Genomic DNA, 17,222 nt, shown 5'->3' with positions numbered 1-17,222 from the left:
CTCTGCGGAGACTAGGGCAGTGCTCAGATTCCCTGGATTAATGCACATTCATATTTGGTGATGCAAAGATGCTTTTAGAACTATGAGAGTGACAATTTGTCTCTGAAATACTGAAAAGCATCAGCTAACAAGCTATACTATTTTATATTACAAAACAAGGATTATAGTATGCCAAAACTTGCAGAAAATATTTGTCTGACTAGGTCATGAAGTCGTCTTTGCATATCAATTAGCAGAATACTTGGGACCCCTGACCTTCTATCAAGAACCTCTGAGGACTGGGCTCTGGGGTTCTCACCTCTGAACTCAGACTAAAATCCACAACTTAATACACACCTACACATTTGAAACACCATCTTCCTTTGAGATCCTCTAAATCATCCTGGATGGATTATCCTGGTCAGACATCCCTAATTATAAATCCAACTTCTTTAAAGCAAGAAATTAACAACAAATTGGGTAAAATGGCTTTTCTGCTAGAAAACACCATGTAAGCTGAGCAATGTAGCAATGTTACAAGGACTATCAAAGCTTGCATGCATATGTACATGCATGCATCCAAACACTCCATACCTTGATCTTGGAAAAGCATCTTGCCCCATGAGTTGCAATCCTATTCCCAGGTTTGGCCATGTTGTTCTTCTGATGGTTTCCAGATGCTTATGCCTTGAACATCTTACTGCTGTCTTTCCAAGGTAACAGAGAGTTGTTAATTAAATTATTTACTGAATCATAACAAGCCATTCTTTTTTTACACTTCTGAGGTTGAATTGTTTTTCTTTCTTTTTTCTCTCTTACATTATAACCTGACTGCAGTTTCCCCTCCCTCCACTCATCATAGTCCCTCCGCCCACCTCCCCTTCCCCCAGATCCATGTCTTTTCCATTTCATTTAAGAAAAAAAAATAAAAGAGCTGCTATTCCAGGAATATAAACTAAATGTGGCATAATAAATCACAAAAAAGCTAGACACAAACCCGCATATGCTCTACAAGGCAACCCAGTAGTAAGATGGTTGTTAAATATTAAAACATTGAAACAGACAGGTTTTTAACTATTTACTGAACTGCAGCAAGGCATGCTTATGAAAAGCCTCTCTTAGGGCTGGGGAGTCTTACTCAGGGCTTCTACGGCTGTGATAAAATACCAGGGCTGAAAGCAATTCAGAGGATAAAGAGTTTATTTCCGCTCACAGTTCTTTATATGTCATGGTTCATTGCTGATGGAAGTCAGGGCAGAAACCCATGGCAGCAACCTGGATGCAGGAGCGGATGCGGAGGTCTTGAAGCTGCTTGCTGCTTTGCTCCACATGGCTTGCACTGCCTGCTTTCTTAAACAACCCAGGAAGGGTCTACCCACAGTGAGCTGGGCCCCCCAATAGCAGGCATCAATCAAGAAACTGCAGCACAGCCTAGACCATCAGTCAGTCTCCTTGGGACATTTTCTCAGTTGAGGTTCCCTCTCCCCAAATGACTGTAGCCTGGTGTCAAGTTGATACAAAACTGTTCAGCACAGCTGTGGAGGTGGTTCAGTGGGGAACATGTTTGATTCCTAGGCTTGTGGCATTCAGTTTGGATGCTTAGTAACCACGTGAAAATGTGGTTCTCTGCACCTGCCTGTAACCCAACACTGGGAGGACCCAGAAAACAGTGTGCCAACCTGGTACACTAACCAAATGAACAACTGACAAGTTCATTGAAGAGGCTTCATTATAAAACCTAAGGTGGAGCATTCCAGAGGAAGACATTCAGTATTGACTATGGACTCCATAATATACACACCTGCATTTGTACACCTGTACCTTCACACATAACATTGTATATACACAAATGTATATATACACTGCATACACACATACACACAAGTACTTGAATAGGAATAATTTAACCAATACTTTGAATACTATAAAATTATCTAGGAAGTATTTTACTCTGACAGATCTTGAAAATAAGGCCTTAAGAAAAGATTTGCTTTGATTTATTTCTATTGAACACCCCAATACAAATAACTATACTGAATCTTTGATGATATGAAAGATAGTCTCAAAGCTTGTTAGGTTCCAACCTTAAGTTGAGAATAGTGTAATTAAAATAAAGCTTTCCAATTCTTTACCGAAGCAAATGAGGCCCAAGTGATGCCTTTTGAACTCACTTGAAGGCTGTTGCTTTCAAGAACATGCAGGCATCCGTTATTTTTGTTCTCAACCTCTGCCTCATGGAGGCCACAAAGGCTGTTGGACCAGGTTTCCTTATTGAGGTCTTTACATTCCAAGAGTTCCCAGAAGTTTCAAGAAGAGAAACACTTACAAGGGCACTGACAGTTTACAGAAAGCTGTGGAGACATGGAGCTTTAATTAAGAAAGTAACTTGTCAGTTCTGGCATCATGACTCAGACCTGGGTCAGCCTGGGGCAATCTGCTTTAATACCTCACCTGTGATACCTGCCTCCTAATCATGGTTATTACACCATAAAATCTCAGCAGCCACCAGGAGAGTGACTCTGCCTGCTGGCCAATAAAGATTATCACACCTACAACAATTTTCTGAGGATTTCTGTGGCAAATTGTTTGACAACTAAATATAGATTGATAAATGAATTAATAAACAAATTTTCCAAGCCATTAGTGAATAATATTGTTGTATAAGGCCACTTGTTCACAACCATGGTTGACTAAAATCCACTTAAAACCTGAGAGAGTGTAGGAAGGAATTCTAGGTAAAAATTAAAAAAAAAAGAGTTGAGCACAATTTAATGTCATGGCTCATTTAAGAGAGATTTTCCTGATTTAGTGATAACAGAAAAAAAGTTACCTGAAACAGCAGCTTTCTGGGACATTCTGCCAGGTCTATGGTTAATTCAGGAAGCCAAACATTTCAATGGACTTGTAAGCAGTGTGTTACAAACTGATTAGTGTGTCTTGACATAAAAGCAGTTCTGGTCATAAAAAGATTACAGATGCACAATAAAGACAAATTCAGATGAAAATGACCTCTAAATGGGTCTCAATGTGAGATAAATGCACATAGACTTGGGAGAGAGAAGAAAAATAGTATAGAGAATTGTTAAAAAGAAGTAAATGTTTTTTTAAAGGAAAAACAAAGTCCTTAAAGAGACAGAGTACAGACAGTCATATATTTAAAGGAATAAGGAAAAAGAAGTCACATAAAGATGGAATATACACAGAGAGCCTGGATTATATATTATTGTATTTTCTTTGAATTTTTCGACTGTGAAGGAGCTAAGTACAGAGAGACATTTCATTGTATGGACTGCTAAGCTAAACCAGCATGTATATTATAAAGGTATCTTAATTCCAGAATTTGGATCTAAGGACATGTTGCTTTGGAAAAGAGGTTCTTCTTTTGTTTCCACAGAGGATAAGAACCTGTGGAATCCTTCCAGGCCAATGGGGTTTGATGGACCAAGAGCCCCTGAAAGGCCCCCATGAACACCCCCAAAATTACTTCACCCAAGAAAAATCAGAAAGCAGTTTGGAGAGAATGACACCTAGATTTTCAAATATTGTTTATAAAGATTTGTTTACATTTAAAGACGATATGCTATAGAGATTTGCATTGGTATGGATCTTGATTTATTGATACAAATTTAAGATAAGTTTTGTTATATATGTATATTTCTGCTCTTGATTAAGGTATTGCATTTGTGTAGCTCATTTAAAAATGTAATGTATAATTAAGAAACATAGATTAATAGAGAGTCATCTATAATAGTCAAGTTTGTAGTCATATTAGTTAGGTTTTCTAGGTATGTAGAGATATATTTCAGATAAATAGATATTCTTCAAATATTTCAGAGACCTTCAGAATGTGTCATTAAAAATGTCTTAAGAACTTAGGACTTTTCATGACAATGAGACACATGTGCTCCTGACAACACCAATGAACTTCAAGAGGATGATGGGCATTGAAGAGGCTCCTTATAGAGTTGGTTAACCACTGGCTAGAAACTGCTCTTGCCTGGACTGCTTGATGAGCTGGACATGTAGGACCCACAGAGAAATGACTGCTAAAGTTACCTAAAGAAGGTGAGACAGTCCTTCAGGGTTCCTGCTTCATAAAAGAGTCTGCAAGACATTCTGCTGGACATAGAAAAAAGTGACTGACAAACTGCCAATATAGATGGAACTGTCTTCAAAATTTCTGGCTTTATGGAAAAGTCTGCAAGACACTATGGGCCTGTAGACTGAAGATGGATGCTTCAATGAAACAGAAGCATCTGTTTCTGGATGACTGTCCAGGCAGTGAGATGTCTCTGACATTTCCAGAGTTTTGGAAGTTGCTTATAATGCACTTCCTGTTTCCTTAAGTAATATTATATCCTTCTGAAGTCTTTCATGGAGTTGAAAAATAGATAATTATAATTATAGTTTTCGTTAGTTATGATAAAAGAAAAAGGAGATATGAATATTGTAACTATAATTTTGCTTGATAACTGTTTTATTATATGTGATTTTACTATGTTAAAGTTAAAACCTTCATTTTTATAAACAGAAAAGGGAAGGTAATGTGGGATTTCCCTCTGTATGCTGTGAATTCCATTGGTTAATAAAGAAATTGTCTTTACCTATAATAGGGCAAAGTATTAGAGCTAGGAAGGGAAAAATAAACTGAATGCTGGGAGAAAGAAAGCAGGGTTTAGAGAGAAGTCATGTTGTCCCGCTAGAGACAGATGTCAGAACTTTATCCAGTAAGTCACAGCCTTATGGCAATACACAGATTAATGGAGATGGGTTAATTTAAGATATGAGTTAGCCAGAAATTCGCTTAAGCTATTGGCCAAACGGTATTGCAAATACTATGGTTTCTGTGTGATGATTTGGGGGCTGAACAGCCAGGAACAAACAAGCCTAGAACATAATGTCACCATTTAGGAATTTAAAAACATTGTTTCTGCTATGGATAGAATTTTAGAAGAGATACATGACCTACCTAGGACATATACATTTTTAGCTTTAGTTGCTATTAGATTGGCAATTCATATCATATCCTTAAAAGATGGTTTGTTAACATTTCCAAGAATGAGAAATGGTAGCAAGAGTTTATATGAAAGGATTCATTCCATTGAAGTGATAATGATAAACTGACAGGCAAAACTCACTCCATGGAACATGGAAATAATAAATTAGCAGAAAAAATTCATTCCATGTCAAAGGCTTATGAAAAATTGGCAGATATAACATTGCTTTTGTAAGGCAATCTACATGCCATCCACATAATCTCTAAGAATGAAAAGGTGTCATGGATGGATAAAATGAAATCCTTAGACTCATGTGTGGATGATGAGAAAAGAAAGTAATTGATATAATGAAATCACTGGAATCATTCACTGTTCAGGAGGCTCAAACCCTACAGAAAGAAGTGAAGAATAGATTTCAAGCATTAAAAGAACTTGTTTAAACTGATAAAAAAATATTTAGGCACAGATGAGAGATTAAAGGGGACTTAAACTCTCCAGTACCTTACAGAGTCAAAGATGACTTGCCTAAAGTTGTGAGTTACCTACTATGATCATATCATGCTACTACTTGTGAAAAAACAGCAAATAACAATTATCCCAAAAGATATGTGGACTGCCAATCTTTCAACACATATGAAAGATACAAAGGATATTAAGGAAGCAATAATTTCTTATGGTATGATTTCAGAACATGTGAGACAGTTGTTAAAAACATGGTCTTCAAGAAATTGGATTACCCTAAATGATTGACTTCAATTAATCTTATTAGTACTAGAATATGTTCCTCAGTTATAATCGAAAAGTTATTGGAGAAACACTAAGGTCTTTGTACAAGGTAAGATTGGAGGTTATGAGGTTTCTCAAGATCAAATTTTTCATGAGGACAGTTATACTGCTGTAAACAGCCAGGTTGCATACAATGACCACATCTTGTCCCTATGCCATACATCAGTCTTGAATGCTTGGTATAGGATTCAAGAACCAATAAAAATAATTGAGTTATAAACTAAAGTTATACAGAGCTCAAAAGATCCCTTCAGTGATTTTTCTTTTGCAAATATTGACTAAAACTGTACATATAGGGGCATCAGATCAAGAAACAAGATGAGTACTCATTGAATCTCTGGCTTTTGAAAATGCTAATTAAAAATGAAAAATGATAATTGTTCCTTTAAAGATCAGATCAGCATTCACAGATAAATGAGTCTTACACACAGCCAATGTTGAGTCTTTTAACTATAATGATGAAACCTGGATAAAGAGGCAATTTCCAAAGGTCTGAAAGGACATCATAATGCCAAAAACTTTAATTGTGTTAGGAAAGGTCATCTGAAAGAAATTGTAGACAGAACATTACTATAAACAAGATTCCTTCTAGGAATGACCCAGATAGAAGACCCAACCTCCCAGATTATGCAGAAGATACAGCACAGACTCTCACTGGATCATATGTGGCTAATGTAGCAGTGAATCAATGGGGTAGTGATCTGTTGCAGCAGTTGGATATCTAGATTAACATTCCTACTGTCTCAGAAATGGACCAAAAACCAACTCATGTTTCTGGGAAGAATATTATAAGGCTCTACAGAAACAGGAAAACAACCTCTCGGAATTAGCAACATTCCTACCCTTAAAATGTTTAGCTGACAAACCTGTCTAGGTTGGGCAGTGACCTTTGACATCAGAGAAACTACAGGCTTTAGAACAGCTGATTCAGGAGCAGCTAAGGTGCTGGACATATTGAAGAATATACCAGTCCTTGGACTTATCCTGTATTCATTATTAAAAAGAAATCTAGAAAATGGAGAAAGGTGACAAACTTGGGAGCCATAAGTAAAGCAATTCAGGTGATGGGATCTGGATGGCCTAGAAAATGTTTGCCTTCTCTGTTACCTAAAGAATGCACTATTATAGTTATTAATTTAAAAGACTGTTTCTTCATTATACCTTTACAAGAAAAATATAGGGAAAATTTTGCCTTCAGGGTGCCTACTTATAATAACACTCAGTTGATTAAGAGATATCAATGGAAAGTCCTATAATCTCAGATTTAGGACTTCAGAGGAAGAGGCAGAATGATGGTTGTTAAGTTCAAAGTGAGTCTGGTCTTCATGGTGTACTCTAAAAAAAATAATTTGAAGACAGTTGTAAGATTAATCAGAATTACTGGAATTGACCCTTTAGTATTAACCAGAATACTATGCACTTCTGAGCCAGACTAATGTTATATTGTACCTATTTTGTTAATTATTATCTAAATATTATTTTACTCAGTATATCTGTTCAGTTTCCTCATTTGCTCCCTTCTTTTGCTTTATATAGATTTGAGTATAATGAGGCAGTCCAAGGCCATCCTAAATTTCTAAGCAGACACTGAATGACCAAGAGGTGCCCTGAATCACCACTCAGAATGCCCTCCTGGCTGCCTGTGTTAGAGGTGGCAAACAGTCTTCCAGAACAGCTTCAATTCACCTGGTCATCTGCTTGATATGTAAAGACAAGTGGTCCCACTGAGTGTAACTCTAGGGCAGTATCAATGCTGAAGATTCATAAGCAGCAATGGAAGAGCTCAAGGGATGCATTAGCATGCATGGCCCATATCCAATTCTATCATCATTAGCTTGTCTTCCCCATACTTTTCCATCCCAGTGGAACATTTTGTTTTTTGGTCTGCAGACACTGACACCTCAATGTCAAATACATGTACATGGGTGTGTTTGTGTGTGCGTGTGTGTTTGTGTGTGGATGTGTGGATGTATATATGTGTGTGTGCATGCACACAGGAGACCAGCTGAATATACATCAGGTTCTAAGCTTTTGTTTTGTTTTGTATGTGTTTTTAGATGTAAGATTATTCGTTACTATTTCATTCTAATTAATTCACTTTGGCTTTGCATGATTGCACTGAGGATCAAACCTAGACCCTTGTGCCTGAGAGGCAAGTACTCTATCTCTGAGCTATCTTCAGTCTTCAATCTATTTAAATTAAATTTTGGTGAGTCGATTGTTTTTAGAAATTTATTCATTTCTCTCTTTCCAGTGTTTTAGTGTGCAATTTCTTATAATCTTTTGTATTCCTGTGAGATTACTATAATTATAGTGAAAAGACATAGTGTTGAGAATTCAAGGCAGCCCATCACATCACACTCTCAGTCAGGAAGAGGAAGTAATAAAGATTAACATTCAGCTCACTTTCTCCTATTTTATTCTGTTCAGGACTACAGCCAATGGAATGAGGCTGCCCATATTCAGGATGGGTCTTTGATCAGTTAACAGCCAACAAGATTCAAGTCTGTATATGGACACATGGATTTCTACATGTTTACAAATGAGCAAACATGAATTATAATATGAACACCACAAGTTAATAACCCAAGTTTCATAGTCTAAGCTATCCTCCATGAGTCAATGGTTTCTGAAACCAACAAGCAAGTGACCTTGCAGCCTCTCACTGGGGTCATTTGTTGGTGTTGACAAAACCAGAGAACTTATTTGTGCCACCCAGTTGAGGGTAACACTATTAGGAATGGATAAATGAGTCAACAAAGACCAATGAATACCCCCAAATAAGGGAAATAGGTCCAACCAGAATGGCAGTGCTTAGCTTCTGAGGAAGCCAAATGAAAATTAAACAGCAACAGAAAAATTCCTCTGAAACACTTTTTAACTTTTATTCATTCTTTGAGATCCTCACATCATGCATTCTGATCCCACTTATCTCACCCATCACTTTGCAATCACCCTCTGCCCTTGCAATCTTCACCCCCAACCAAAACCAAATTTAAAAACCAAAAACCAAACCAAAAAAAAAGCAACAACAAACAACAAAAACAAAAAAAAAGAATCTTGTTACAGAAGCTGTAGTGTGATCCATTGAGTCACACAGTATACCCTTTAGTTCATTCATCTTTACTAGCAAGTGTTGTCATGAGTCATTGGTTTGACTCTAAACCTCTGGTTTCTGGTATACGACCAATAATGGGTTCTTACTGGGGCTCCTCTTAAATAACCTGTAGTTGTCCTATGTCATGGAGATACTGCTGTTTAGTATCTGTAAGTTTACATGCTTCAATAGTTCCTAGATTTGGTGAAGGTTGCGCTGGGCCAACTCATAGCCCTGGTTCTGAGCCTGGGTGGTAGCTGTGTTGGTCAGCCCACCAGCTTTCCCTAATATTCACTTCCCCTGCAACTTGTCCAGCACTGCCGTGGCTAGCTCACTCAATGTAGTCTACAGCAAGGAGGAGGGCCAGTTCTCCTGATCTCAGATCTTCAGATCTAAGTCTCCCACACTCATATCACCAGAGTCAGCTCTACTCTTTTGCCCAGGCAAGGTACAGGCCCTTATCTCATAATTATTGCAGGGGGCATATGAGGGTAGGGGTATGGTCAGCTGTCCTACTCTTACACCCGCAGTGCTGACTCACCAGCAGTCCTGGCAACAACATCAACTCTAGTGTGCTGTGCAGATGAAGTACACATCTGTGCTGAGGGGTGGGACTGTCTTTCCCTAGTGTAGGAGTGAATTATCCTTCTGTAGTATCATAATTGGATGATGGGATAATAGATTGGTACTTGTGAGTTATTGTTTTTAGACAAATATATTGGTATCGATTCTTGTATATTGATACAAAGTTAAATTATATTGACTATTGTATGCATGAACGCTTCTACCTCTGTTTAAAACATTATTTATGTATTGATATATATTGTATTGATATATGTATATTTATCATATTGCAGTGTACATTTCTACCTCTGATTAAGATACTTATATATTGTTTATGTATTGATATATATATATATTTACCATATTGCAATGTATACTTGTACATTGTTTACATTTGGAGGTCATATTTTCCTCATTTATTGCACAGTTGTTTATTGTCTTAGTCTTTAAGTTAGATATGTATTGAGAATTATATAGATCAATAGTCATCTGTTTGTCATTTATAATTAGACTAATCAGGTTCTTTAGATGCATAGAGATTATATTCAGTATAGATAGATAATCTTCAACCTCTTCAAAGAGCTGTAGAAAATGACCTTTAATCTAACTCAGAGTTCCGTGGTAGTGAGACACAATCGCTCCTGGCAACACCGATCTTTTCCCAAGAGAATGTTGAGCACCAAAGACACCACACCTGGAGCTTTTCTTCTTGGCAGAACTGACCTTTGGGTAAAGAAATGCACATACTTCAACCATTGTCTGAGATATAGAGTATCCGTAAATGGATAAAACAGAACTGTCATATCCTGCCAAGACAGGGTAAGATAGTTTTGAAAAGTTTCTTGCCTTTGAAAATGGTATGTCAGTTACATTAGGCCTTAGCCAAAGTTGGTTGCTTCAACGCTGCAAACGTGACTTTGGGTGGTTGCCCAGGTAGCCAGTTGTCTGTGATTTGTTGCATGTTTTGGAAGTTGTTTGATTGCACTTCCTAATTATTCAGGTAACATTATTTCCCTTCTCAGATCTTCGATGGGGTTGAAGACTAAATGTAGTTACTTTCCTCTCATGACTTGGCCAAGTTACTTATTATACAAGACTTAAGCTAGTTCGAATAGGATATTTGTACTTATTGTTTATAATTTCGTAGTAGGCTTAGAACTCTCTTACTTAAATAAAAGGGGGAGGTGCTGCGGGAGCTCCTTCCACTCCTTCAGCCAATAGCCGCTGAGATACCAGCCCATTGGGGCGTGGTCTCTCTCTTTAAGAAAAAAAAAAGCAGCAGCTGTCCTCCGTTCTCTCTCTGGCTTCTGGCTCCACTTCCGGCTCCTAGACTCCTAGACAGAGGGGCTGCTGTCTGGAACGGTGATCTGTAAGTTTTTCCCCTTTGAATAAATAACTATTCTATTAATCATAATTCCAAACTGGTGTGGGATTGTTTGTGACTTATGCCTTCATCAGGTGAAGGACAGGACAATCTATATCAGAGCCAGTGAAACATGGTGCTGGCTCAGCACAACATGGTTCCAATGACCCCCTGTGATGTAACATGGGTCATGGACATTATCATAGACCCCAGCTACAGCAGAACCATGAACATAGTCCCTGGCAGGAGCTAGGGTCCTGATGTCACCACAACCCCAGCAGTAGCACAGGCCACCCACCCAGATCAGTATGCACTGGATGTCAGCAGCGCCCTCAGGCACCTGATCTCTGGTGGCTGAAAACACCCTGGGCATCTGCAGAGGCATCTTTAGTGACAGGAGTCATAGATACCACCCCAGATCCCTGCCACTGCAGGGGTCATGGTCCTAGACATTACCCTAGGTAGCAGCCCATGCTCATATGCCTCTGTGGCTCCAGGGGGCAGCACTGGCCAACAGATCAGTATGATCCCAGCAGCCGCACAGTCCTTGGACACCAGCATGGCCTGAGATGGCGGACTAGACGCCAGTCATCTTCACAGCCCTCATTAGTAACAGGAGCTCTAGACATCAACTCAGACCCTGGTTGCTATAGAGCCATGGACCAAGACAGGGACTTTGGTCGCAGCCCTGGTCTGGATAACATTATGGTCCAAGGGGAGGACCACACAGATCACCGTGTCTCTGGTGACAGCACAACTCTGGGACACTCTCATGACTCCCAGTTTCGGCTCAGATCCCAGGTATATCTGTGGTCTTTTGTGGCAACATAGGCAAGAGACATCAAGGTGGGACTGCAGGCTACTCAGACTGGCTTGACCCTGGGAGAGTGTGGTCCTCAGATATCAACATGGCTCTGCATGGCCTTCCATGTTCTCAGGAGCTGCCAACATCAACTCAAACCCTGGGTGCAGCAGCTCCACGGACCCAGACATAGCCCTTAGCCACAGCCCTGGTCCGGATGATACCCTGACCCCATTTGACGTCATTGGCCACCTAACTCATCCTGATCACAGTGTAACACTATCAGCATGATCATCGATTGCTGCCCAGATCTGAAGCAATCACAAGGCCCTTGACAGAAAAACGGGCCAGGAACATCAATACAGACGGTGACTGTGGCAGGACTATGGACTCAGAAATGCTCCTTGGCAGAAGCCCAGACCAGAATGTCACTATGCCCCTAGGTGGTCATTCACACCATCCAGATCGGCAAGGTTTCAGCAGCAGCAAGGTTCTTGGATTCGAATGTGATCCCAGTTGGTGGCCCAGACCACAGGGATCTGCAGATACCAAGAAGCCAAAGGAACCACAATCATCAACACAGGGCCCCTCAGATGCTCCAGGACCCCAGACCAAGACCTGGTCCCTAGTCACTAGCCAAAACCCAGGCCCAGCATCCCTCTGGATCAGGTGACCAGCTGGCAATTCCTGTCAGTCCATTCTCTCATCACCCTCACCTCTCCAGATCTACCTCTCTCCCCAACCCATAAACCATTCTGTCACCCCCTTCCTTCCTTTTACTTCCACACTCTATACTCTGGTACCACAATGGTGCCCAACAGGCCTGCACCAGTTGGGCTTCTGGTTGATTGTTAACCCACAGATTAAAAAAGTATCTGGGGAGGGGGCTGCCATCTGTGTTCTACACTAATTCAGGCCTCCATCTGAAACATTTAAACCAGCTGTTTTTGCCAATAGTTTGTAGGTAGTTACCAACTTTCTTTAACTTTGAGAGTGAATTGAATTGATATCAGTATACCAAACAGTTACAACACCATTGTTAGACCCCACTCTGGGATGCTAACTCCTCAGGAGGATCGCCCCAAGAAACCACTCACCAGTCCAGTTGATGCAAAAGCAAGAGGAATTTTATTCTCAGCCCCACTAGCACAGGCTGCTTTTAAAGGCAAAAACCACATTTTCAAGGAGGGGGTTGTTTGTCAAAAGCAGGGATTGGCTCATTTTAAGGGCATTTACCATGATTGATTATGTCAAAGGCCTGGGTTGAAGGACAGGGAAGCACCTGCAGGCTGTTGGAAATCACCTGTTGTTCTAGTCAACAGGCAGGGTGGGATCACTAGTTCTCTAGTTTGCAAAACCATGTTTTCTTCATTCCCTCCTCTTGTTTTGGGGAATATTCCAATTCTGGAATATTAGGGGTCCCCTTTTAGGGCCTGGTATTGTTGAGGGGCATGTGGGTTTCCTTTAACTAGGGCTAGGAGAAAGTCTTAGCTTGAGTGGATGCCAAGCACACTGTAGCCTCCATCTGGACTGATCCTCCTGAGATGCACACTGTCTTGAGCCAAAACAGAGATGGAGACCGAGAAGACATGACCTTTCAGGACACAGCTATAGAACCACCCCAAGGTGTCCCCACAAATCTGCAAATAACAAAACAAAAAACAACAAAAATAATAGAAAAGACCTGTACAAGGCTGGCACCAAACCCGGTTCTGCCCCCCAGTTTCACAAGTCCATCCATTCAGCAGATTGATCACAGTCTACTCGCCTCCCAAATGAATCCTGCGGTAAGACAAGTCCTTCAGCAGAGGTGCAGAGTGCAGAATGGAGACATTAGTTTGTGATTCACTGCTTTCGCAGAACACAGACAGTACAAAGTTTATCAAGACATGGGACCATCACAGCACTACAAAAGAGTACAAACTCTCCCTGGACCAAGGAAGCTCCAGTTGGGCATCCCTGTCCATGAGGTCGTTCCGAATGATAGACTCTGTGTCACGGTCCAAGTACTCAATGAGCACTCCATCCAAGTCACTTGGGAGCTTCTCCTGGTGGAGGACACCCATCCTCCCATTGCCATTGCGGCTGCTCACAGAAGAGTAGCCACCCAGGGCGCTCATCTGCATGGGGTGGGACAGAGGCACTTGTAAACGGTGTCTTCACAGGGGTCAAGCGGTTCATGGCAGGTGTGTGAGGCATGGTGTTCACTACTTGGGGCAGGGTATGTCCATTGACTGAAGATGTTTGCTGTGAATGTCCAGAGATGCCTGGCTGGCATGACTGAATTAGGGCCCATGACATAACCTGGCCCAGGACCCGAACGCCTGCCAGGCCAGGACACCCCTGGACCAGCCAGCGACACGATGTCACTGTGGGAAGGAGAGCCAGAAGTCAACAACTCCTTCAAGAGTCCTGGTGTACAGCCATACTAGTTCAATCCTCCACAACTGGACCTCTGTCCCGGAGAGTCTTCACAGTCATCTGGGGCAAGGAGCCCACGCTGGACCTGCCGCATATATCCTGAATATCCCACAGCCAGCAATTCCCAAAGAAAATCACAGAGTCTACATTAGGTTATAAACTGATTGGTCCATTAGCTCAGTCTTTGTATTAACTAATTTATGATTCATCAGTTCTTGTTAATGTAACTAGATTGTATTTTACATTTATTATTAACGAGGTCACAATTATACATTTATATGCACCTGTTTTAAATTGCATCTACACAGTCACTGAAAGGGTCTTGGTTAGATAGTGCAGTAAATAGACAATTTACAATAGTAAATTTCCTCAGGCTCCTTTTCTTTGAAATCCCGTTAGACCGGCCAGCACACAGTCACTGCCTTCCTTTCCTCTATATGACCATGTGTGTCTTCCTGGTACTACGCAGCGTTTTGAAAGAAAATTACCTCCAAAGGGAGTGGCACTATTAGGGTGTGTAGTCTTGTTGGAGGACATGTGTCACTGTAAAAGATTTTGAGGTCTCTTTTGTTCAAGCTTCCATCAGTGTAACAGTCAGTCAAATCTCTGCTGCCTGCAAGATGAAGGATTCTTAGCTATTCCTCCAGCACCATGTCTGCTGTACACAGCCATGCTTCCTGTCATGACGATAATAACCTGAACCTCTTAAATTGTAAGCAAGCCTCCCCAATTAAATGTTTTCCTTATAAGAATTGTGACAGTCATGGTGTCTCTTCACAGCAACAAAAACCCTAACTAATATAGAAGTTGGTACTGGGAAATGAGGTATTGCTGTGATCAGCCTGACCATGTGTTTGTTTGGAAGAATTTAAACTTCAATACTTTGGATTTGAAAAGCAGTGGAATATTTTAAGCACTGATTAATGGGTCATAGTAGAAGGAGAATGGCAGACCGTGGTGCTAAGAGTTATCTGAACTGTCAGAGGTTCACTAAAGATTTCAGAGGAGAAGAATTTTAGTATGTGTACTGGAGATTGTTCTCATGATATTTTGAAGAAGAAAGTAGATACATTTTTTTCCCTTGTCTGAAGAGTCTGACTAAGACTAAAGTTAAGAGTTTGAGATAAATTCTATTGGCAGAAGAAATATAAAAACAGGCTAGTATAGATTCTTTAATGTAGAAATTTATAATGAAAAAAAACCAAGTTAAGCAGGGTAAATTTTGAGGAGAAAAAGAAACAAGAAAGTTGAATAGAGCTAAATTCTATGTTCAAGGAGATGAATGAATTAAGAAACAGAATAATTGGAGTGATAACCTCAGGGTAAGATTCTACCCAATTAAATTTTCAATCAGTAAAAAGGAGCTAGCTAAAGAAAAGCTTAGAGCTGGGCATGATGGGTGCACCTCGGTGTAGTAAAAAGCCGCTTGTTTGTTTCCCTAGCTGCCCAGACTCCCAAAATAATCACACAGAAATTTTATCACTAAAATCACTGCTTGGTCAGTCACTTAAGTATATTGCTAGCTATCTCTTACATCTAGTATTAACCCATTTTCAGTTTTCAGTATTTTATATTTTACCATGAGGCTCGTGGCCTACCATCAAGGTTCCAGTGTGTCTGTCTCTGGAGGACACTCCATGGGTTCTCCTTGCCTCCACCTCCTTTCTCTCAGAATTCAGTTTACTTTTCCCTGCATAGTTCTATCCTGCCCTATCAACAGGCCAAGGCAGTTTCTTAATTCACCAATGGTATTCACAGCATACAGAGGGCAATCCCACATCACCTCCCCCTTTCTGTGTGGAGATGGCTGCAGTGAACCATAGAGGTCTAGAGGCTGGCACAGACAGGAGATAGGGAATGATAAGGCTCCACAGAGACAGAAAGTGATAAGGCAGGGCAGAGACAGGATCTTAGCCCCTTTTTGGTCTGAGGATTCAGAGAGATAAGAAGTGATGATAGCTGCTCCTTTGCTTCTCTTATCTTTGAGCCTTCAGCCCTATATCTGACTCCAAGTTTTCATTGATAAGACTAATTGGAATCTTGCTTCATCTGGCATCCAATTTTGGGGGCAAAATTTGATGAAAAAGTCACTTGCCTGTGGCTTTGAAGTCACAAGCCAGAGCTGAATATGACTTGAGTCATGGCCCCACTGCAAAGGTTTTCCTTTTTTTCACCAATACCCCTGACCAAGTTTGGGATTTTTCTGTTGTAGTTTCTCTGCAGTAAACACACAGCACTTAGGTTCCAAATGCCTTGGGAGTTAGCTCCTTACCACTAGCCAGCTCTGCCTTCAGGCAGCTTCTGCCACATATGCTTTTTTCCCAAGAGTTCCTTTGCTGTGTTTTTCAGACAGCAGGCTACCTATGGGTTATTGGAACATGAGGGGCCGGCTTGCTGGGGTTTCTGTCCCACTCAGTATCCCACAGCCGGCAATTCCCAAAGAAAATCACAGAGTCTACGTTAGGTTATAAACTGATTGGTCCATTAGCTCAGTCTTTGTATTAACTAATTCTTACATCTTACGGTAACCCGTAATTCTTGTCTGTGTTAGCCATGTGGCTCAGTACGTTTTCCAGCAGGGCAGGTTACACCTTGCTTCTCTGTGATCTGGGCAGGAATGGAGGAATGGGCTTCCTCCTTCCTAGCCTTCTCCTGTTCTCATTGCCCCACCTCTACTTCTTGTCTGGTTGACCCACCTATATTTCCTGCCTGGCCAATCAGCATTTTATTAAAATACATGATTGATAGAATACAGATAATTCTCCTGCACCACTCCCCCTTCTTTAAAAAAAAATCCATAGTCCATTTGTTGGGAATGTGGGCATAGTATTTCAGGCTACTTCCTGCTGGCTGGGGGTGCTGATGATCTTATGGGGACCTAAAGAAAATTTAGAGTTATAATGAAGTCCTGACTGGAGTATCCTGTGAGTCTTGATCATCTCAGGCAGCAGTCTTGAACCTGTTCTGGATGAAGAACTCAGACATCTTGGCCATCTGTTCCTTCCAGAGATTTCTTAGGTGGTCTCCCTTGGTCAAACTGGATATTTTTTAACTCAGAATGAATCCATAGCCTCTCATTTTCTGTGGAAACAAAAGAAGAATCTCTTTTCCAAAGTACCATATCCTTAGATCCAAATTCTGAAGTCATAATACCCTTATAATAATATACATGGTGGTTTAGCCTAGCAGCCCATACAATGGAATATCTCTCTG

At 40.6% G+C, this 17,222-nt stretch overlaps 1 protein-coding gene across 4 annotated transcripts in view; it reads right to left on the bottom strand.

Annotated features, from left to right (window-relative positions):
* LOC125399188 (solute carrier organic anion transporter family member 1A5-like) overlaps positions 1–12,747 on the bottom strand; it is a 70,456-nt gene extending 57,709 nt beyond the window's left edge. The window contains exons 1-2 of one of the 4 annotated variants that reach the window (XM_087903980.1): positions 12,686–12,747; positions 574–682 (exon numbers count right to left, since the gene is read on the bottom strand). In XM_087903980.1, the coding sequence (XP_087760106.1) occupies positions 574–633 (60 nt within the window). In that variant the 5' untranslated portion in view covers positions 634–682; positions 12,686–12,747. Of the gene's footprint in view, positions 1–573; positions 687–2,150; positions 2,290–12,685 lie in introns of those variants that run through there. The other 3 variants (XM_087903981.1, XM_087903982.1, XM_087903983.1) reach the window with 3 other exon arrangements.
* Positions 12,748–17,222: the final 4,475 nt, after the last annotated feature.

This window comes from Myodes glareolus, chromosome 3 (genome assembly GCF_982192425.1).
Source record: "Myodes glareolus chromosome 3, mMyoGla1.1, whole genome shotgun sequence".
In the NCBI taxonomy this organism is placed as follows: domain Eukaryota; kingdom Metazoa; phylum Chordata; class Mammalia; order Rodentia; family Cricetidae; genus Myodes; species Myodes glareolus.
Note: the sequence above shows the minus strand (reverse complement) of the source record. Positions and strands in the feature narration are given on the sequence as shown.